The sequence below is a fragment of the Apiospora hydei genome, assembly GCF_038363865.1.
Source record: "Apiospora hydei strain CBS 114990 chromosome Unknown utg000006l_segment0_segment0, whole genome shotgun sequence".
NCBI classification, from domain to species: Eukaryota; Fungi; Ascomycota; class Sordariomycetes; order Amphisphaeriales; family Apiosporaceae; genus Apiospora; species Apiospora hydei.
The window spans coordinates 2,050,278-2,070,739 of NW_027117365.1; the positions used below are offsets into that span (position 1 = coordinate 2,050,278).

General features: G+C 54.1%; 7 protein-coding genes across 7 annotated transcripts; 2 read left to right on the forward strand and 5 right to left on the reverse strand.

The window, feature by feature from the left end:
- Positions 1-229: 229 nt before the first annotated feature.
- On the reverse strand, positions 230-1,781 carry PG997_007826 (phospholipase D/nuclease; the record flags this gene model as incomplete). The annotated part of the gene is made up of 2 exons (XM_066812141.1): positions 230-1,285; positions 1,380-1,781. 2 exons carry the CDS (start codon positions 1,779-1,781, stop codon positions 230-232), a joined length of 1,458 nt encoding a protein of 485 aa, XP_066667483.1.
- A 1,664-nt stretch (positions 1,782-3,445) lies between these two features.
- PG997_007827 (thioredoxin) lies at positions 3,446-5,787 on the forward strand (the record flags this gene model as incomplete). Its single annotated transcript, XM_066812142.1, has 3 exons — positions 3,446-3,648; positions 3,748-5,389; positions 5,443-5,787. The coding sequence occupies 3 exons, from the start codon at positions 3,446-3,448 to the stop codon at positions 5,785-5,787; spliced, it is 2,190 nt and encodes a 729-aa protein (XP_066667484.1).
- A 651-nt stretch (positions 5,788-6,438) lies between these two features.
- PG997_007828 (acyl coA binding protein) lies at positions 6,439-6,937 on the reverse strand (the record flags this gene model as incomplete). Its single annotated transcript, XM_066812143.1, has 3 exons — positions 6,439-6,591; positions 6,682-6,749; positions 6,844-6,937. 3 exons carry the CDS (start codon positions 6,935-6,937, stop codon positions 6,439-6,441), a joined length of 315 nt encoding a protein of 104 aa, XP_066667485.1.
- Positions 6,938-9,267: 2,330 nt separating this feature from the next.
- PG997_007829 (uncharacterized protein) lies at positions 9,268-10,719 on the forward strand (the record flags this gene model as incomplete). The annotated part of the gene is made up of 4 exons (XM_066812144.1): positions 9,268-9,384; positions 9,591-10,151; positions 10,190-10,381; positions 10,498-10,719. The coding sequence occupies 4 exons, from the start codon at positions 9,268-9,270 to the stop codon at positions 10,717-10,719; spliced, it is 1,092 nt and encodes a 363-aa protein (XP_066667486.1).
- Positions 10,720-11,271: 552 nt separating this feature from the next.
- Positions 11,272-12,740, reverse strand: PG997_007830 (actin cytoskeleton-regulatory complex END3; the record flags this gene model as incomplete). The annotated part of the gene is made up of 3 exons (XM_066812145.1): positions 11,272-12,017; positions 12,163-12,397; positions 12,504-12,740. The coding sequence occupies 3 exons, from the start codon at positions 12,738-12,740 to the stop codon at positions 11,272-11,274; spliced, it is 1,218 nt and encodes a 405-aa protein (XP_066667487.1).
- An 867-nt stretch (positions 12,741-13,607) lies between these two features.
- PG997_007831 (uncharacterized protein) lies at positions 13,608-16,427 on the reverse strand (the record flags this gene model as incomplete). The annotated part of the gene is made up of 1 exon (XM_066812146.1): positions 13,608-16,427. One exon carries the CDS (start codon positions 16,425-16,427, stop codon positions 13,608-13,610), a length of 2,820 nt encoding a protein of 939 aa, XP_066667488.1.
- Positions 16,428-18,276: 1,849 nt separating this feature from the next.
- Positions 18,277-20,100, reverse strand: PG997_007832 (lysyl-tRNA synthetase; the record flags this gene model as incomplete). The annotated part of the gene is made up of 2 exons (XM_066812147.1): positions 18,277-18,341; positions 18,399-20,100. The coding sequence occupies 2 exons, from the start codon at positions 20,098-20,100 to the stop codon at positions 18,277-18,279; spliced, it is 1,767 nt and encodes a 588-aa protein (XP_066667489.1).
- Between the last annotated feature and the right edge of the window lie 362 nt (positions 20,101-20,462).

Sequence of the window (20,462 nt, forward strand, 5' to 3'; positions counted from 1 at the left end):
ATCAGAATGAGCTGAAGTGGTGACAAATAGCTAATGCATCATTGCGAGCACGTTCTATGCTAGATGGGGTGTCTTGTGCCGATCAAAACCCCTTTCTCCTATCAATTCTAGTAAATTTACCAACCCGGCCAGGTCATTCCCATCCAGTCAGGTTGCGTATGTGCCATTGTGGCAACCCAAGGTGCTTCATCGTATCCGTACGTTTGCAGCGGCAAATTGTATGGGATCCTCAACCCAACGAGAGGGAAATCGCCCTCAAGTTCGACGGGGGTGGCGAATTTGTCTTGAAGGTACCAATCATTTTTGCATTGTCGGCAAGTAGCTCTGGCCAGACTAACACGCCAATCTCCCAGGAGGCGACTCTGATCTCTTGGGAGGCGCCCTGAGCCTCACCCCAAGCCTGCTTCGACAGATTCGCCGAAGTCAGCATAGCCCAGTCGATAGACTTCTCACCGTAGCGAATATAAGTCTTTATGTGGGGAGCTGCACGCTTTCGGCCCCCATCACGCACTGCTACACCTTTGGGCAGCTCGGTCCCCTTTTCTGAGTCGTTTGCCCAGTGGCAGAATATTGGTCGTAAGTACTGAAGTTGTTTGGCTTGTTGTGCCGACTGAATCTTGGTGTGGATTGAACCTCCTGAAGCATACCCATCCAGAGACCGACGGATCTCCGATGCGTCTGGGAACACAACTTTGAAGCTGGGTCGAGAAGTGGACTTTGTCGCCGAAGACAACGAGTCGAACAAGGTCCGTTGGATCCAACTGTCAGTCCCACCAAGCGTGGCGATTGATGATACTTGCACCACAACATCGGCCTTTCCTGGTTGGACTGGTATTGATCTCATTGCTTGTTTCAATGCTGCCCAACCCCAGCGAGTCTCTCTTGGATCAGTCTCCACCGCATGCCTGCCCGGAACACTGGCAATGAGAGTGCCGCGTACTGCAGAGAAGTCGAACTTCGCTAATGAGTCGACCAGGGGTCGACAAACACTACGTTTCGTGTTGTAAGCTCTCAGGTAGCTCAGCAAGTCCGACTTGAACTTGTGACCGCTACCTATGGTGAAATCTTGGTTCTCCTCCCCTTCGGATAGGGTGAGCATTGGGGTAGACCAGACAGCATTGGTCATGTTTGTCCAATCCTTGGAGATCATATTGGCTGTGTGGATGATGACTTGGGCGGTGTCGTCGTTCCGAAACAAAACTAGCATCTTGGAATGGTGGGTGCCAACCATTTCGGGCATGTAGGCTGTATGGAGCTCGACGTTCTTGAAAGCAGAAGCATCTTGCTATTCCGGTCCAAGGTCAGTATTGTGTCAGATTGCGTCCGTGTCTATTTTGATTTGAGCGTCACCAGAATGACTTGCACATCTGGGGTCTTACCTCAAGTGCAACACGGTTTGGGTCTTCTCGTTTCCAGAACCCATGCACAACATGCACTTTTACCGAAAACCGGACATCTTCATCAAAATGGCCCATCAAGAAATTGATCTCGTGAAGGTAGTTAAAATCCCAGCACTCTAAGATCAGGGGATCGCCTAACAGATCTCGCAGGGATACTGCCCCAACATTCGACTCGGCCGGCAGATCGCGGATTGTTGTCAACTGAAATGGAGAGGGCATCAGCAACCGCTCCTGCCGAGCCACCCTCTTCCTAGGAGGCGGACTGATCGGCCGTGTGAGGGATGCAGGTCCAAGTTCGGACCCGGAGGCAGCACCGACATCTGCGGGTGGTGGGTCATGGCCTTCGGATAGGCGCCGGCGTTTTGCAGGAGGTTCAGACATCGAGTATGCACCTGAGGCAGGCGTGAGTGACGAAGAAGAGTGCAGTCAGCGTTGTGACAGTGCAGCAGTCATGGGCCAGGAATATTGGCTGCAATCGAAGTTAAGATGAGGTTGCCACATCCAACCGTTGCCTTACGACCACTCAAGGTCAACAGATGCGGCGAGTTTAGGCACCCAATTGAAGTGGATGTGTACCCGTATGCACCTTCTTTACTCTGTGCATTCCTATCACTGCAGGTGGAAATCAGGTAGGCGCAATACAACACTGCTACGTGACTATATCTGATATTAGAAAGAGCGACCCTAGAATAACATTAATGACTGCCAAATCGAACATTCGATTTCTTTGAAAGATACTTACAATAAGGTAGGTGCGGATAGCTGGCTGGAAAGCATTTGCTACACGTTGCTGCATGCACTTACCCTAAAGTTAGTCTAACTAATTGAACGGCCTCGTTTTCTTACATTTGGGACCTGGCCGGGCTACATGGTGCTAACGTATGCAACCAATTGCAACAGACATATTCCCATCAAGCCCTTACAGCAGCGAACCATGATAAACCAGGGTTTCCAAGGCCGGAAGCAATATGCTACATACCAGATGCGTGTTACAGGTTCTATGTTAGTATGACGGCAGACATCAGTGCTGAATTATATCTGCCCAGGAGACGGTAGGTTCCATGCCATGTACTTGCATCTTACCTAAGTACATCTGCAGCATAAAAAGGGGGACCAAATTGGCAGAACTGGCGTCACAGCTGGCGGTGGGGCGCGGTAACCTCTGGCCAATTGCACACCTGGACCCTGGTGCTGAAGCTGTACCAATCCTGGATAGAGCCTTGGCAAGCGCTCCTTCGCACCTGCGTGCTGCTCGGGGGGTTGCTTGGAGCCTGGAGCTTGGAAGCCTGGCAGTGCAAGAGGTGAATTTCGCTTCAGGCCAGCTTGGCCAGCCGGGCCTGGCTGACTGGAGAGGCAGAGGCAAAGAGGCCAAAAAGTTCGAGACAGCAATGGGCCTGCCTGCATTACTGGGTGCTGGGGACACGGACTCGCTCTTCGGGGCCCTGTCTCGCTCCCTTGCCTCATAACTCCCTCTCCTGAAAGTGTAAAAGCGCTGGGCCTACTCTGCACCGAACAATGTATCACTCACTGATCTGGCACTGACCTGCTGCATTGAATTGCCCTTTTTTTTCTCCGGCATCCATTAACCTACTTGTACAAACTCAACTCTTTCTCGGGGGCCACGGCGACCTCTGTATTTTTGACGTTTCATCCCCGATTTTGGCTTCTCTTTTTCTAGAACCGCGACACAAAACCCATTCCACGGGATTTTGAGGCTCCCCTTATACCACCCTGGGGGACGTCGCACGCCGTGTTCTCGTATCGCATGAAGTAGCCCCGATGCAGATCTGCACCAACAGATAACCAACGCGATTAGTTGTCTCGTGTCCGATTAATCTACACACAACCCTCCACCCCTTTGCTTCTTCTTCCCGACTCCTTCGACCGGCTTGGACGAATCCCATCGCGCTCAAGACTCTGCTGGTTCTCGTTTTGCGCGGCCGAGCCAGCCAGATAATACTTCAATTCGCTTAATCAGGCCAACCCTTCTTTTCCTATTGACACGCTCGTTTCTTGTTGCAACATAATCCCTCGGGCTCTCCACCATGAGGCTCGCTTCGTTCGCGCTGCTCTTGGGCGCATCCGTCCTGGGCGCCGCGCAGGCAATTGGCGCATCCGCCCCAGACGATGTCGCCAAGGAGAACACCCATTTCAATGGCAAGAAGGTCCCGCCCTTACTCGAGTTGACGGCCGATAATTTCGACAAAGAAGTCAACGTGACAAAATACCTGCTGGTGAAATATTACAGGTATGACATCAAAATCCCCTGCTACAAATCATATACTCTGGCGCCTCCTGAGGGCGTTGTTGCTTCGCGATGACTGGAGACTGATGATCGCTTTCACAGCCCTTGGTGCCCACATTGCATAGACTTTGCTCCGACATACCAAACGCTGTATGAATACTACTATACTTCAAGTGCTCCCGCGAGCGCCAGCCAGGAGGTCAAGTCCGCGGACTCCCCCTTCGAGAGACACTATGATATTAGATTCGCAACCCTCAACTGCATTGCCTATGGCGACTTGTGCACCAAGCACGAAATTACCTCGTACCCTCAGACAACACTGTACAAAGCCGGCAAGGCTGTGGATCTGATCAAGGGCGGGAAACCCATGAAGGCCATTGCAGGCCTTGTCGAGAAGGAGCTGGAGGCTTCGTTTCCCGGCACTCGGCCTAAGGAACTCAACCTGCCCGAGCCTGGCGCGACCAACTCTCCCGACGCCACTACAGAAGCGAAGACTGATAAGAAAGATGACAAAAAGGCTGACAAGAACGCTGACAAGAAGGTTGAAAAAGCCGACAAACCTTCCGAGCTGAAGAAAAACGACAAGATTCCTGAGCCTGCAGTGGTCGAGAAGAAGCCCATCACGCCTACCAAGCCAACCTGGGACCCGCCAAACCCATTCGGCACCAAGGCTGCGAAACCTACTTCAACCCCCAACCAACAAGGACTTTCTGTCGCACTCACTGCCGAGAGCTTCCAAAAGCTCGTCACCATGACTCAGGAGCCTTGGTATATCAAGTTCTACGCACCATGGTGTCATCACTGCCAGGCTATGGCCCCGAGCTGGGCCCAGCTTGCTAAGGAGATGAAAGGACGTCTCAACATTGGCGAGGTCAACTGCGACGCCGAATCAAGACTGTGCAAAGATGTTCGGGTTCGCGGCTACCCCACTGTTCATTTCTTCAGAGGTGGCGAGCGTGTCGAGTACGATGGCCTGCGTGGACTCGGTGATTTCGTCAAATATGCTGAGAAGGCTCTGGATATCTGTGGCGGGGTCCAAGATGTTGATGCCGAGTCGTTCAAGGCTCTCGAGGAAAAGGAAGATGTCATTTTCGTCTACTTTTACGACCACGCCACGACTATGGAAGATATGATGGCCTTGGAACGACTTCCTCTGAGCCTGATTGGGCATGCCAAGTTGGTCAAGACGAGAGACCAAGCATTGTATGACAGGTTCAAGATCACGACTTGGCCTCGACTTTTGGTGTCTCGCGAGGGAAGACCTACATACTACAACCCTCTGACGCCTAGAGAGATGCGGGACACCCGGCAAGTGCTGACCTGGATGAAATCCGTCTGGCTGCCGATTGTACCTGAACTCACTGCATCCAATGCCCGAGAGATCATGGACGGAAAGATTGTCGTTCTCGGTATCCTTAACAGGGAAGAAAACGAGTCATTCTTGCAGGCCAAGCATGAGATGAAGATGGCAGCCGGCGAATGGATGGACAAGCAGGTCCAATTGTTCCAGCTCGAGAGAGCCGACCTCCGTGCCGCCAAGCAGCTCCGAATCGAAGAAGCCGAGGATCGCAACGACCAGCGCGCCTTGCGAGCTGCCAAGAGCATCCGCATCAACATGGACAAGTCCGACACTAAGGAGGTTGCTTTTGCCTGGGTTGACGGCACTTTCTGGCAGAGATGGATCAGGACTACTTATGGCATAGACGTCAAGGACGGCGAGCGCGTCATCATCAACGACGAAGACGTAAGCATTCATTCTTCCATTTTGCAGGTTTATCCTTACTAACATCTCTATAGAACCGTAGATATTGGGACCAGACCATTACTGGACACCACATTACGCCCTCGCGCACTTCGATCCTGGAGACCATCTCCAAGGTCACCGTTTCGCCTCCCAAGATCAAGCCTAAGTTGACCATCTCGAGCTTCGAGAAGGTTTTCTTCGATATGCGTGTAACTTTCACCGAGCACCCTTACCTTTCCATCGGTTGTTTCGCCGGTCTCGCTCTTGGCATCGGATCTTGGCTGCGCGGCCGCCTCCGGAGGAACCGCAGCTCGTTCCGCCTGGAAATGGACAACCTTCCCATCAAGGAGCTCAAGGATACTTTCCTCGGCAACACCGCCAACGGGAAGACGGACTGAAGGAATTGTTCTGATTAAAAGGAGGTTAGACGGGAAGCATGCATTACCGACGAGTCCCTACGGGGTTGGTCAGGTCTGGAGTTGACACCATATATCTAGCGGGAGTTCCTGTATATTACACCCTCTTGTGACACTACATGTCTGCACATTCTACAATCCGACCTTACGACTTTGGAGGATTTTGGGTTATCGATGAGAAACGGTAAGGCGGACTTAGTTCTATAACACGGACGGGTTGGTAGGGCCGGAACGGGATTGACGGAGTTGGGACGTTCGAGAAGACCGGGTGTGGTCCATAACGACACCCAGGATATCCTTTTCCTCCTGGTACATCAAAGATGCCAGAGCATAGAAGGTTCAATGCATCATAATAATACCAACGTATTTCTTTTTTGGTTCACGACAATCTCCGAGAAACCACGCATGGTCGACATGTAAGACCAGTGGACTTTTTTGTCGAGTCATGGACGCAAGTACACCTAAGTGATGGGTGATTTGTTATATAGAATCTTGTCAGGGGCGACTATGGAATCTGCTGAAAACCGACTCCACGCGTAATGCCCGAATGTTTAATATTTGTCTTCGACCCCTCTTCATCTTTTGCCCTGGCTTGGGCTTGTGCGCACTCATATATAGTTGTGTGCGTGTGGCTTACGAGGAGCCGACGGCCTCGGGGGCCTTGTTCTCGTCGTAGCCGTACTCGGCCTTGCACTTGTCGATCAGGGCGACGTACTGCTCCTGGGCGAGCTCGGGGGTGACGCCCTCGTCGACCTTGCCTTGCCAGGCCTTAGCCTTAGCCTTGCCCTATGGTTCCGAAGCGTCGCATGTCAGCCCGCCGTTGTCCTTCTTATCTTATCTGGGGAGTGGAGAGGGACGTTGCAGATGCATGCATACCTTGATGTCGAACATGCCGGGGGCCGGGGCGGCCTTGATGTCCTCACCGGTGCCGATCTTGTAGAGGGCTGTTCGTTCGCGACGACGAATTAGCATGTATACACTTTGCAGGATGCGGAAGGAGGGGGAGGGAGGGGCTGGGATCGGTGTGGTGTGACGTACCGTACATCTCGAGGAGATGGTCGTTGCTGGGCTTCGTGGTCAACTTCTTGGAGTCGACGACGGCCTTCTTGAATGCTTCGGTCTGCTCAACCATTTTGACGGTGGTGTGATGGAGGGGTTCTGGTGGTGATTGTGCAGAAGGAGACGAGACGTGGGTATGCGCGAAAGTCGAGATGTGCAACAAAAGTTGAACTTGCAGCAGTGAAATAATGGCACGAGATGGAGACGAACGATTACTATATAAAGAACGTCTCAGTTGTTGAGGCTGGCTGCCCACTTTCTGCTCTTTTGCTCTACATAAGCCTACGTACATCTTAACCCCCCTCCCCCCTTTGCGGGGTATTTCCTCTGGCTTAGCATCATGTGTTGAGCCGAGAGGTTGAATGAGTGTGTTGCTCTTCCCGAAAGGAGCACAGCATGGCGGGGTTTGGCGGGCTGTCCTTTGGGTTGGGCCCGTCCTTGATTGGGTCGTCGACTAGGCCGACGGGGGCGCGCCCAGTTATCTGTCACGCCAGGGCAAGCTCTCCATGGCTTGCTGCTGGCTTGCTGGTTACTTGCATATAAGAAAGGGTCTCGAAACTTTGTGTGCCGTACGTACCTACAGCAGCCAGCCCCTGGAGAATGGATCGAGGCAATGGTGCTTCGAGGCTTGCCGCGAGGATTTCGGGAAGCGGAAATCGTGGGTTGGACACCCCTCAAGGTTCTATCGACATATGTACGTACATGCATGTACGCAAGGCTCCATCCATTGAATGAGTGGAACTCTGATAGATCATCTTGGTCAAAGTGCCCAGACCGAACAAGACAAGTGACTGGCCACGCGATGTCAACACCAGATGCTGCCCAGACCCTGATGCTGACCCTGATCCGATATGGGCCGTGACAACAGAGCCGCAGCGTGCACGGCTTTGGTCTGCAGCTGTCAGAACCGGCTCAGGGTCTTTGGGTCTCAATGCAAGACCAAGTATGAATAAGCTGCCGAGGTTTGACACGGCACCGCCATCTTTCAGCCATCGCAGAGAAAAGAAACTTGAACGACTGGCTTCTAGTCCTAGGTAAGCCTTTCCCAAGAATCCAAGATCAAGATCGGAGCTCTGTATCTCCGACTAGCCGTGATGTGCTCGGTGCTCGGCCCTTAGGTACATGTAGGTAGGTATGTAGGTGGTTCGGTTTTGAGTTTGGGGCTCAATCCCGCATCGGATGGCAACCGCCCGTCCAGTGCCTTGCATGCAAAGGACGGACATTGCACAGCAATACTCTGGCCATCCAAAAGGCGACATGATTGCCCACGGCACTCGAGTGGATCGTCGGAAACAATAGCATCTCTCTTGGATGCTTTTCTTTTGAGTGGCATCGCTGTAAATTACCTGTGGATCCGTGGGCTCAAGGCAAAGCTGGCTTGTCGGGACCGAGACCACTGCTAGGCACCGCTCGCTCATGACCGAGAATGCGCAGGCCCAACCCTACTTGCACACCATGGATGCCTTTTCACTCAGCCAGCACATCCTATGTGTGGTCAGATTTCGCTCCGGGAAGTCTGGCTAGCCAGTCTGAAAAACATAGGGGACGAGGGAAGAGAGGCAAGAAGCAGAAGCGAGAGTCCTGATCTCTGGTGAGTTCGTTCGGAGACCAAGAGTGCTGACGTGGGGAACTACCGGAGGCGGAAAGACCTCCTAGATTATCTGACGCCGGGAAGAGCTACACTATATAGGCCTAACCGCAATGTAGGTTGGGCTAGTTGGCGCAGAAGCAAACACCAATAACCTATCACCATGCCAACATGCCGACATGGTCAACAATATGCGGTATGCATCACAAAACGACTCGAACAACGCAGGCATCCGGATACGTCGTAAAACGTGACATGACAGGGCAGATGGCCAAGCAACACAGCCCCTCCTGGCCGGCCCTCAGGATGATTTCAGGCCGGCCATCTCAACGAGACATTGCTCAAAGCACCGGCACCCGCGCGCATGCAGGGAGCAAGACCAGTCCGTGTGTCGAGGGACGCAGATGCACATGGCGTGATACAAAACGAGCGGATAGGCCCCCTCTCTTGCTGTCAGCGCCTACTGCATGCGGACGGTAGCGTTCATCCCATGCCGCCGCCTTGTCTTGGACTGCGACTGAGCACTCTCGCCCAGACCGGACAACCGGGGTTTGCATATATAGCATGCCCCGTCCACCCTCGGGCCACGGACGTCGTGCTCCTTAACTATCTCGCTTCTCTTTTCTGACCTCACTTCCATTTTTGTGCTGCTTCTTGATACCCACCCCCAGGCCTTGTCTTGTTTTCAAGCTCCTCTGACGTTGCTCTCTGCCTCGACACTCACCGATTCAACCCTATTATCGGGTTCGAAATTACAACTGACTTATACCGGACTTCTCCAACGTAAAGATACGACAGAGGCACATCCACACACAATGGCTCCGACGATTGTTGTACTGGGAGGCTCTTTTGCCGGTCTTCAAGTCGCCCACAGGCTACTCAAGCACACGAGGAATACCCACAAGGACATAAAGGTTATTCTGGTTTCCAAGGTAAGCTTTTGGCTGCCTACATAGCTAGTGCCAGCATGGTCCCGGGGTTGAGATGGCGAATTTCGGTCGTGGCTGAAGCTATCCCTTTGAGATAACGCCCCTTGATCATGTGAACTTGTTCTGAAATGCTCACTCAGCGCTGTCCGTTGGCCAGAATAGAGACGGGCGCCGTCAGAAAGAAGACTTAATATCTAACATGATGATAGGATAGCCACTTCTTCTGGAACCTAGCCTCGGTTCGTGCCGTCGTGCCGGGTGTACTGAAGGAGGAACAGTACAACTTACCCATTGAGCCCGGTTTCTCCAAATACCCAGCAGAGAACTTTGAGTTCATCGAGGGCTCCGCTGAAGCCGCCGACCTAGACGCCAAGACTGTTCGGGTTGTGACGGCGACAGGCGAGCGCAGCCTGAGTTACGATCACCTGGTGTTGGGGACCGGCTCGCGCTACATGGACGCCAACTCCCCCTGGAAGGCCAATGGCTCCAACGAGGAGGTCATGGCCAGCGTGAGGGCGACGCAGGAGAAGATCCGGGCGGCCCAGCACATCGTCATCGCTGGCGCCGGCGCCACCGGCGTTGAGACGGCGGGCGAAATTCGCTACGAGTTCAAGGACAAGACGGTCGTGCTGCTCTCGGGCAACGACCAGATCCTGGGCGGCGATGCCATCGCCGGCAACGCCGAGAGCGAACTGCTGAAGCTCGGCGTCCAGGTCCGGCTCAACGCCCGCGTCAAGGGCTCCCAGGAGCTGCCCGACGAGGGCGCCGAGGTGGCAAGACCGAGGTCGTGCTCGAGAACGGCGAGAAGATCCTCACGGACCTGTATCTGCCCACCATGGGCGTCCTGCCCAACACCGACTACCTCCCCGCCAAGGTGCTCCGCGATGACAAGTACGTCCTCGCCGACGAGTTTGGCCGTGCCCAGAACGCCGAGAACGTATGGGCTGCCGGCGACATCCTCTCGCAGCCCAAGGCCGGCTTCATGATTGCCGACAAGCAGGTAAGTTTGTTTCCTCTGCCCCACACTCTCTCTTCCTCATTCACCAAACGTCTTGCGACTCTCGTTGCTCAATTTCCTTCACTCCGCTTCATCTAGTGCTAACAGTAATTCTGTAGGCTGCCGGTGTGGCCAAGAACATCGATCTCGTGCTGAACGGCAAAAAGACAACGCCCGTCAAATTGATCCCTGTCGATGTCTTCGTCTGCGCCGTCGGTCGCGGCCGTGGTGCGGGGCGTATGGGAGGTATCAAAGTCTTCTCATTCATGGTCTACATGATCAAGGTCAAGACATTGGGCATGCAGATGATGCCTGGGATCGTAGATGGTAGCTCTTTCTAGTTTCTTTTGACTCTTGGCTTTTCTCTCGTTCTCTCCTTATTGGTTCCTTATGTACGAACAAGGGATAGACCGGTTCTTTTGTAATGTCTATAACATAGGGGTATGGACTCGATAGGCGCTGGGCAGGGGTCTGCAGGATACGTCGATAATACCCTATTACCACCCCCTCTTCCTGTAAGAATTAATTGTTGGAAAATATACCCTCGAATTTACGTTACTTCCATTTAAGCGCGAGTATGCTCAGTAGAAATCAAATCCATATGTTCAAGCGTGGCTGAAAAAGTTATATTACATTCCGTACTCAAGGGGCTTTCTTCCTACTAACATGGCATTGCGATTGCGTACTTGCGCAGCGCATCCTACTATAAAGGCAATCCTCAGACTTCCGCCCGCCTTCCGCTAAGGATAACCTCTTCTGGTTCATGACAGCGCCGGCAGCGGACCAATATTGGTTACGCATGTCTACCTACGCTGCATGCCCTGTGCTCAATGGCCCGCCCGACTGAATTCGCCTATCGTCTCAGTTACCACCGTGGCAGTTGTCTGGACCGTCTATCTGTTCGCCTTCTCGTCTTCAATCTCCCTCCGCAGCTGGTCGAGGACCTGCATCCGCGAGCTCAGGTGCGCCTCCAGACCGTCGACCTGCTCCTTGACCGTCTGCAGGTCGTCCTGGACGCCCCGCAGGCCGCCCCCGGCGTTGCCCTTGTCGCCGGACCCTTCCTCGAGCTCGCGCAGCTCGCGCCGCTTGTAGTCGAGCAGCTGCTCGAGCTCGCGCTTGACGAGGGCGGGCTTGCTGTCGCGCTTGCCGCCGGGGGCGCGGCGGTTGGCGATCTCCTCGACCTTGGCCATCTTGTCGTCGAGCTCCTGCAGCTCCTTGCGGAGCTTGACCTCCTCCCAGTCGGCGTCCTTGGTCGCGCTGAAGTCGGTGCCGGACGCCTTGAAGCCGCTGCGGCCCAGGCGCGTCAGGTACTGGTCGCCGAACTTGGCCTTGCGGCCGGTCGAGGTGGTGTCGTCGGCCTTGGCGGCCCAGCGCGAGCTCTTGGGGTCGGCGCGGGGCGCGTTGCGGTCGCTGTCGATCTGGTAGTCGATCTGGTTGCGCTCGAAGGAGGAGCGCAGCGAGGCCGGGACCGTCCGCGGGATCCGGTACCCCTCGTGCCGGTTGTTGAGGATGTGCAGGAAGGCCAGGCAGGCGTCCTTGTTGATGCTCGACGAGGCCGACGGGTTGATCAGGTTCCAGGCCGAGCGGATGTCCGTGTCGGGCACGTCGAGCGATTCGTACAGGTCTTCTAATGCGTTGACTGTGGGGTGGTTAGCGATCGGTCGTACGTGCAGTACTCACAGATGCAGTAGTAGCAGTAGTAGTAGCCTCTGGGGAAGCGAGCAGAGAGAAGGGAGAGACAAAGGGCAGGTAGATGGAGAGTAGAACCACAGGTAGCAGCTTACATGATATCTCGCCGCGCATGTCTCGGCTCTCTTGGTATATTGACTCGTACTTGGACTTGTCTGCCGGGTTCATGTACCAATCGAAGCCGTCCTTCAGGCCGGGCGAGTCGAGGTCGTCGTCGACTTGCTCAAACTGTACTTGCTTCCCCGTGATGGCGCGGCCGGCTTGGACAAGGTGGGATTTGGACTCAGGCACGAGCCAGTCGGGCAGGACCTTGGGTACCTCGGCGTATTCCTATAGTGATTTGAACAAACCAGTTAGAACGTTTTGCTCGTGATTCCTTGCTTGCCTCCTTGCCGCCTTTCCTCGGATGCAGAGTGTGTCTGTGGCGATTACCAACCCCGTTGACTATATCAAAGACGATGCGCATGGCGACGCAGAACTCCTCAAAGTCGAGGTTCCCGTCGTTGTCGATGTCGGACACATCCCAGACCTGCTCGAGCTGGTCGTCGCGCAGGCCGCTGTTCTTGAGCAGCGGGGCCGCCATCTCGCCCGTGAGGAACTTGGCGCCATTGGTCCTGGTCGCGAAGATGTTCCAGTACGTCTCGATCTCCGAGGGCTCGATTCGGGGGGCCATGTTGGCGGGTGTGCCTCTCAGGGTCTTATACGGAGTCGCACGCGGATCGGGTGGGATTCGAGGGTTGGGGAGATTCGGGAAGTCGGGAGAAGGGAGGGAGAGAAAAGTGAAGGGTCCCTCGGTCCTGGAAAAATCGCTTCTTTTGGTCGCTTCGGTGATGATGAGCTGGCAGTAGATTCAGTCCAGAAAACAACTACCGGTCCTTGGTCGTCCCTATCGCCAAATGAATGGCAATCTACAATCCCCACTGCTGTTGTCGGCCCAAGCCCCAGCAAGGAGCTGACGTCTTGGTCTTAGCTGGACTTATTAGCTAGCAAGGTTGCAAGGCCAGGTACTTCCAGCCCCCGTTAGCGCACGGCCACAGAGCTCCAGCAGGGGACCAACATGCTGGACTTACAGTATCAATTGATGTACAGTACACCTCCGCATGGGAGCATGCACACTTCATTATACCAAGACATTATTAGCATTACGCTTTATGGAGCCTTTTTGGTTCATATGGGATATCACTTTATTCATCTCTCATTATTCCAACATTCGCATGTAGGCGAAGACGTAGGTCAGTGTGCAAGGCCTCGTCCGTACGTATCTCATGGTCGCTTGCTGGACAAACTCCGTATTAGTCCAATCCTGTCTCGCTCGTATCGCCGACGAGACTCAGGAGCTCAGACAATGACCATGGGGTAGATGCTTCCTCGCTCATGCCCTCCCATAACTCCTTTTGCCCTAACTCTGAGAGGGCAGTAACATGCGTTTCCTCTAAATGCCGGAGGGAAAACTCCTCAAAACTCCTTCGTCATCGTTATGAGATTCAACGCTGGGAAGAGCTCGAGCCCTCAGCTCCGGTATCGATACCAGATTCAATACTTAACCTGCTCGTTCGTCTCCGTCTTCGACTTCGACTTCGACGGCCTGTCGGGCCCCGGAAGCGTTGACAACAATTGACGACGAGGCCTCGGCGGATGACTGAGAGTTATCGGCCTTGGCAGGTGAGCTACTTGCCTGTGTTTCGACCGGGTCAGGCAAGGGATGCTTGCGCGGTCGGCCGCGTTTTCTCTTGAGCGGACTGCTGCCCGCAGAAGCGGCCCCGGACTGGCTGGCAGGGGTGGGCGTGGTGGCAACACCGGGTTGGGGCCTCGCAGATGCAGGAGTCGGAGCCCGAGACTTCTTCGTGGTAGCGGCGCTGGCAGTCGAGGCAGCTCGTGGCGCTGCCGCCCTTCTGGTCACAGGTGCCTGCTGCTGCTCCTGAGCTTTGGTCGACTTGGTGATCTTGCGGCCCCAACGGCTAGTTCTGAACGTATCATCGTCGTCATCGTCGTCATCGGGGATGCGATCCAGTCGGTCAGTATATTTCTGCTTCTTCTTCAGCGTCCGCTCGTCGTCGCTGCTGCTGCTGCTCGAGGACTCGATCTGCCGCTTCAGGAGTTCGTCGTTGAAGGAGACGAGGCCCATCCCGATCACCGACCCGGCCCTGGTCGATCTTCCTTGGTGTCCGCTACTGCTACCGGGCGTATCTGATGCTGCCGCCGGGGCTGCTGCTCCTCTACTGGCTCTGGTTCTCTTCTGGAGCGCTTTCTTCTTTTTCTCTTCTTGGAGCTCCTTCACAGCCCTGGCCTTCTCTCTTGCGAGCTCGCGCTTCTCGGCCAGTATCTCCTGCCTGCCTTCTTCCTCTAATTCGGCCTCGAACTGTTCCCGGTGAGGTCCAAGAATGCGCTGCGCCTCAAGCAAGGTGTTTTGCATGTGCTGTGGCACCGACTTGGTCGCGGCGGCCGCGCCCATTCCTTCTTCATCTTCTTCGTCTCCGGAAGAATGATCGTCTGACTTGGAAGAGGCATTAGCCCCTGTCGCAGAATTAGGCAGGAGGCGCTTCTGGTAAAGAGCCATGTCGTTGAGGATCATGTATTGTCCACTTTCATGCATCAGGTCCGTCGTGGTCTTCGCCTCCGTGATCTTGCCATCAACTCTCTGCAGTTTGCGCACCTTTCGGAGTTCGTGAAAGCCAGGCGCAATGGTACGTGGCATGAGGCAGTCATCCCTATACAGAGCGTAGCAGCCCGGCATCGAAAACCGGGCATGTACGGCCTCCCGTAGGTGCGGCATGACCAAATTGTCTTGTGTGTATCGGACGCCTGTCTCCAGAGGCAAATGAAACGAATAGACCCCGCCTAGGCCATATGGCAGCTTTCCATGCCGGCATGGCTGTCCAAAATCGTCTAGGTTGCACGCTGTTGGCGCCGAGTGATCGCCAAAGTCACCATCGAAGGTGATGAGGTGACCTGTAGGGCCAATCACATAGTACTGCGGAGGCAGACGGATCGTGAGATATGGCTCGTAGGATGCAGGTTGGCCGATGACGGAGGCGTTTGCTCGCGCGATAGGACCCGTTGGCATTGTAGACAGCTTGTTGGGTGTAATTGCTGGTGATTCTACAAAGGAGAACGGCCTGCGAACCGGCGTGCCATAGTGAAGGTTTCTGGGTGACACAAATCTAGTCCCTGCATCCACGCGGAACCTTTGGGCTTGCTGAGTATCCCACCATCCTCTGTTATTGCCCTCTACTGCATCCAATTGCTCATGCTTTGCTGCCTTGTGATCAACCCCCGGCATTGCTTGATACATAGAGTCCAGAAGCTGTTTGGTGGGTTCGGAGATGTTGGGTAAGGGGATCACAGTACTCTGTGTCCCGAACGTTTGCGCGATAGCAGCTCGGGGATTTGCCCTTGGTGTGGGAGACGCCATCTGAGCTAGAGAACCGCGGCTGTTCGATGCGCGACTAAAGCCTGTTACAGGGGCTCCAGGTCGAGTTTTGTGAGAGAGTTGGCTGGACCCATGATCTTGGGCGCCTCTGTCGAAGTATGCAGCAGAGTCGTCAAGCCTGCGCTGGAGATGCAGTGGAGTGTAGGGTGCGCCTTCCTGACGTCCCTCGACGAAGGAGAAATGACTAAGCTTCAAGGCCGTGTAGTCTCGACACCAGTCTGGGTATTCGACGAGATAGCGTCCGGCGTGTTGGAGAGTGTACACCGAGCGAGGTCCGCAAACCAAGGTGTTGCGCGGCAGCACGATCTCGGTAAACCGGACACCATGGGGTGTTCCCTCCTCGCCTGGTATGAGAGCGAAGTGGAGAAATCCTGAAGGCCTCGCCCGTGGTTGAATTTGGGAATGAGACCTTCGCCCTACACCGGGAGGCCTGCTGAACCCATGATCCGGGGAGTCAAATGGAGCCGGCGACGAAAGCCAGGAAAGTTGCGAGCCCGAAGGCAACATCGAACTGGTGAAAGGATCGGCCGCCATGGAAAATCCATCGTTGGTGATGTTCATAGGCCATCTGATGAGGTGCGAAGACCACTGCATCACTATCGCAACAGCCGCCTGGGGCAAGCTCTGTCCCGTCATGAACTTCGAAGCTACATGTACAGTGCCTCTGTCAAGATATGTTGTTTCGGCATATTCGCCCGGCCCGCCTGATGCATGCTCGTTCCATTCTGACAGATGGCGGGAAACAAAGTCGTCCGCCTCGTGGCGGTACAGATTCAAAGCCTCGCAGGCTGTTTGGAAGGGGAAGAGCTCGTTCCGGTAGAAGCTCGTGAGGGCCTTCATAATGACTGCTTGCGTACGGTAGCCGAGGCGGCACCAGGGGATCGGGCTCGGCGGTACAGGGAACCGGAGCCGGCAAACGGCTGTCCTCATTCTGATCCGGAACCTCTTCGGGATCGTCGTTCTTAGCTTCTTTGCCTCGAGCCAACACTTGACCCTCCTCATACCAGGGCGGGCCGTAGCCGTCGAGGAGCTCCGGAGTGCGGAACACTGGGTCAGATGGCTTAGCTTTGTTACCAAGAACAAATCCATCACTTTGGACGGTTTGCTTGCCTTTATGTAGCCAGTTCTTATTCGGTCGATGTGCTGCGCGAAAGGTTAATGCTTGCCCCCCGTGTTGCAAGGGCTTCGGGTTGCGCCATCAACGGCGACGGAATATCCTCCATTTTTCTTGTGCCCTCAACGATATCAGCTGCTGGGTTGCAACAGCATCAGAGCCACCGCTTCCGCATTTGCTATTCCTGAAGAGAAATAAAGGGAAAAGGGAAAGAAAGAAAGCTGGGTTTATCGCCGAGTGATGTTGTTGGTCGAGCGTGAGGGCTGAACAAGAATGGGATTCTAGTCGCAAAGATGGCAACGGTCGATCAGCCCTCTCCACGCGAAACAGCAGAGAAATATTGATTAATGATGATTACCAGAGAAATCTGATGCAGTAGTGGACATCAGATCAATGACAGTGGGTGATGTTTAGAAGTGGTGAGGGCCCACTGGCGCAGGCTGCGGCAGGAGCGTGACGAGGTTGATGAGGTCGTTGCAGACAGTTAGGCCTGAGCACTTTGTTGACAGGTACCAGGCGCTGTAGTAAAATTTTGCGCCTGTAGCAGTCTTCAAGTTGCGAAGCAGGTGATGGAACCTGAAGACCGGCCGGACCTGGGAACGGGAGTTGATCAGCGAGGGAGTTCAGAGATGGCGTGTTTACACATACCAAGCGTCAACACCGCGTGTGCAAGACGTGATGTGATGTTTGATCTCGACGACAAGGAAGTCACCCTTACAATTTACAATCCATCTTGACCATATATCTGTTAAGCTCTGGTACTTTACAATCCTTTTTATTTATGACACCTCCAGCACAGAGTGACGGGGAACCCTTCGCCCATCTGAGCGTCATCTGTATTCACCTCCCGTCCACATCAGCTTCCATTTAGGACCCGGAGAGAACTGATAAGCCCCAGCTGAACTACAAGAAACAATCTATCATGCCATTGTCAATTGCGGGAAAGAATCCTTGTATGGTCTCCTGGAGTCGTCGAGTCTCTCGCCATTCTTGCTTCTACACACAATAGTCACTTGAAGCATTTTATATTTTGGTGCCATATTTCCATCCATGACGCTTATGGTGAGCTGAAAAGCATAACCAGGCCTTCACATTCAGGTTTTGGATATCTGTAAAGGGGTCTTTGACCTTTCTAGGGGAGACCGTCAGTCCCAAATCCAATCCACTTCCTACTAGTTCCTCCCACAACCTCACAGCCCCGCCAGGGTATAGAAAGGTCAGTAACGAGCTTCTTCAGCATCAAGTCGAAGAGGCAAATGGCTGTTCGTCAACTAAAATAGGCTTGGTGGTGTAGTTGGTTATCACGTCAGTCTAACACACTGAAGGTCCTGGGATCGAGCCCCAGCCGAGTCATGATTTCTCTTTTTGCCCCTTCCAGATAGGCATCTCAACCTACTGCTTTTCTGTCTACCTCATTTTGCCCAAGAAACATTTCTACTCGATGCGGAGATCTCAGAGTATTCCTCCTTACCAGGTACGTCACAAAATGCATGGGATATTCGGTATAACAGTTGATCACTCCTTGATTTTTGTTATTCCTTTAAGCAATGTTGCTATCTCCTCTATGCACTTAACAGAGTATGGCTTTAAGCAATATCGCTATTCTCTTGATCCCTTAATCTACTGTACTGATTATCCCATTGTCCTGATTGCCTGATTATCCCATTACTCCGGCTTCATAGTCGGGAATGCCAACACTTCTCGAATGGAATAATTGTCCGTCAAGAACACTAGAATAATCATTAGTCATTGTCATAAACGGGATGGGATGATGGAGGTGGACTCACTGATCATACGATCGATACCCATTCCCCAGCCACCAGTAGGGGGCAGGCCATGCTCCAGAGCGCGACAGAAAGTCTCATCGACCATCTGAGCCTCGTCGTCACCCTGGTCCTTCTGGTGTGCCTGCTCCTCGAAGCGCAGGCGTTGCTCCGTGGCAACGTTGAGTTCCGTATATGCGTTCACGATCTCCTTGGTGCACACGAATGCCTCGAACCGCTCGCAGAGACCGGGGATGGCACGGTCACTCTTGGCCAGCGGCGACATCATCTGCGGGTGTCCCTTGATGAAGGTAGGGTTGATGCATTGACTCTCCAGGAACTCGCCGACAAGGGTATCGAGCATTCTGGCGTTGGTGTGAGGTGGCGAGCACTCGACGCCCATCTTGGCAAGCACCTTCTTCAGGAACTCTCCCGTCTCCGCTGTGTGCATCTGATCACCGGCCGGGAACTTCTCGCCCGTCTTCTCCTCCAGAGCGGGAATCATCTCGATTCGTCGCCAAGGGGCTGCCCAGTTGACCTTGTATTCGGTTCCATCTTGCTTGTGGAAGGTTGTCTCGTATGAGCCGTGGAGGTGCTTGACGAGACCTGAGACGAGCTCCTCGGTCATGTCCATGAGGTCGTATACATCGGCATAGGCCATGTAGAATTCCAGAGTGGTGAACTCGGGGTTGTGTGTAAGATCCATGCTCTCATTTCTGAATTGGCGACCCATCTCGTAGACACGGTTGAGGCCACCAACCACCAGCTGCTTCAGGTACAGCTCGGGGGCGATGCGCAAGAACATGTCCATGTTCAGATCGTTGTGGTGAGTGATGAACGGCTTTGCTGTAGCACCTCCAGCGATGGCGTTCAGCATGGGGGTCTGCACAGCAATGAAGTCGCGGTCATCAAACCACCGTCGAATGTAGGAATCGACCTTGGCTCGGGTGAGGAACACGTTGCGTGCCTTGTCGTTCATCATAAGATCAAGGTATCGCTGTCGGAAGCGTTGCTCGGGGTTCTTGAATCCATAGTGGTCATCGGGGATCTGGTGCAAGCAGGGGGCAAGCAGAGTCACCTCGATGGCACCGATGGACAGTTCTCCCGAGTATTCGCCTTCACTGGCCTTGCTCTTGGGGCTTGTCCTGGTGGCGAATCCACGAACGCCGACGATATCACCACGGCGCAGGTCGGCGTGTTGAGCCTCGAACTCGGGGGCATTGGGGTCAGACTCCTGGGCTTGGGCAAGAACCTGAAGACGGGTGCCTTCGGATCGAAGATCGTAGAAGACCAGCTTGGCGCCGGACGATCGCTTGACGTAGATTCTGCCAGCCAGCGAAACGGTCTTGGTCTTGTCAGACTCGCCGTTCTTGAGGTGCTTGAACTCGTCGGCGAACTTGCGGATGTCGTAGTCGACGTGGAACTTGTGGGGGTAGGCCTTGCCCTGGGCGTGGAGCTCATTGACGCGGCGTGATCGAATCTCGAAGTACTGGTTGGGAGTGAGCTGGCTTTCGTCGACAGCATTCTCCTTCTTCTTCTGAGCAGGCTGGGACTTCTGCTTCTCCTCCTTCTGGGCGTCCTTCTCGCGCTTCTTCTGGCGCTTCTTGAGCTCGCTCTTGGAGATCATCTCGCCAGTGACCTCGTCGAGGTGAAGCTTGCCAACATCGGCAGCCACCTGGTCGACGGGTGTAGCAGCAGCAGCAGCGTTCTCGTTGGAATCGGCCATGATTGCTGGTGTGAGGTGGAGGAAGGATGAATGATTGTTTGCTCCACGACCACGACCAATTCTTGCCCAATAAATTGTGACTCAAGGAAGGTGCCAGTGACTCAATGCGGGACAATCAGTAAATGCCCCGCCGGAATATTGTGTACTTCCGGTGCGTTGCTAGGGTCTAATCTTTTGTGCCCCGCAGCAGTTGATGGCCGTTTTTACAATTGTACCACTGATTACCCCCTCGATGGCGGAAACTGCGTTGGCGTAATAGGTGCTTTCCGTAGTAACCAACAACCCAACGAGTTCATTCAATTGGAGAGAATTCAAAATCCAGCAGTGCTTTCCGTAGTAACCAATGACCTAACCAGTTCATT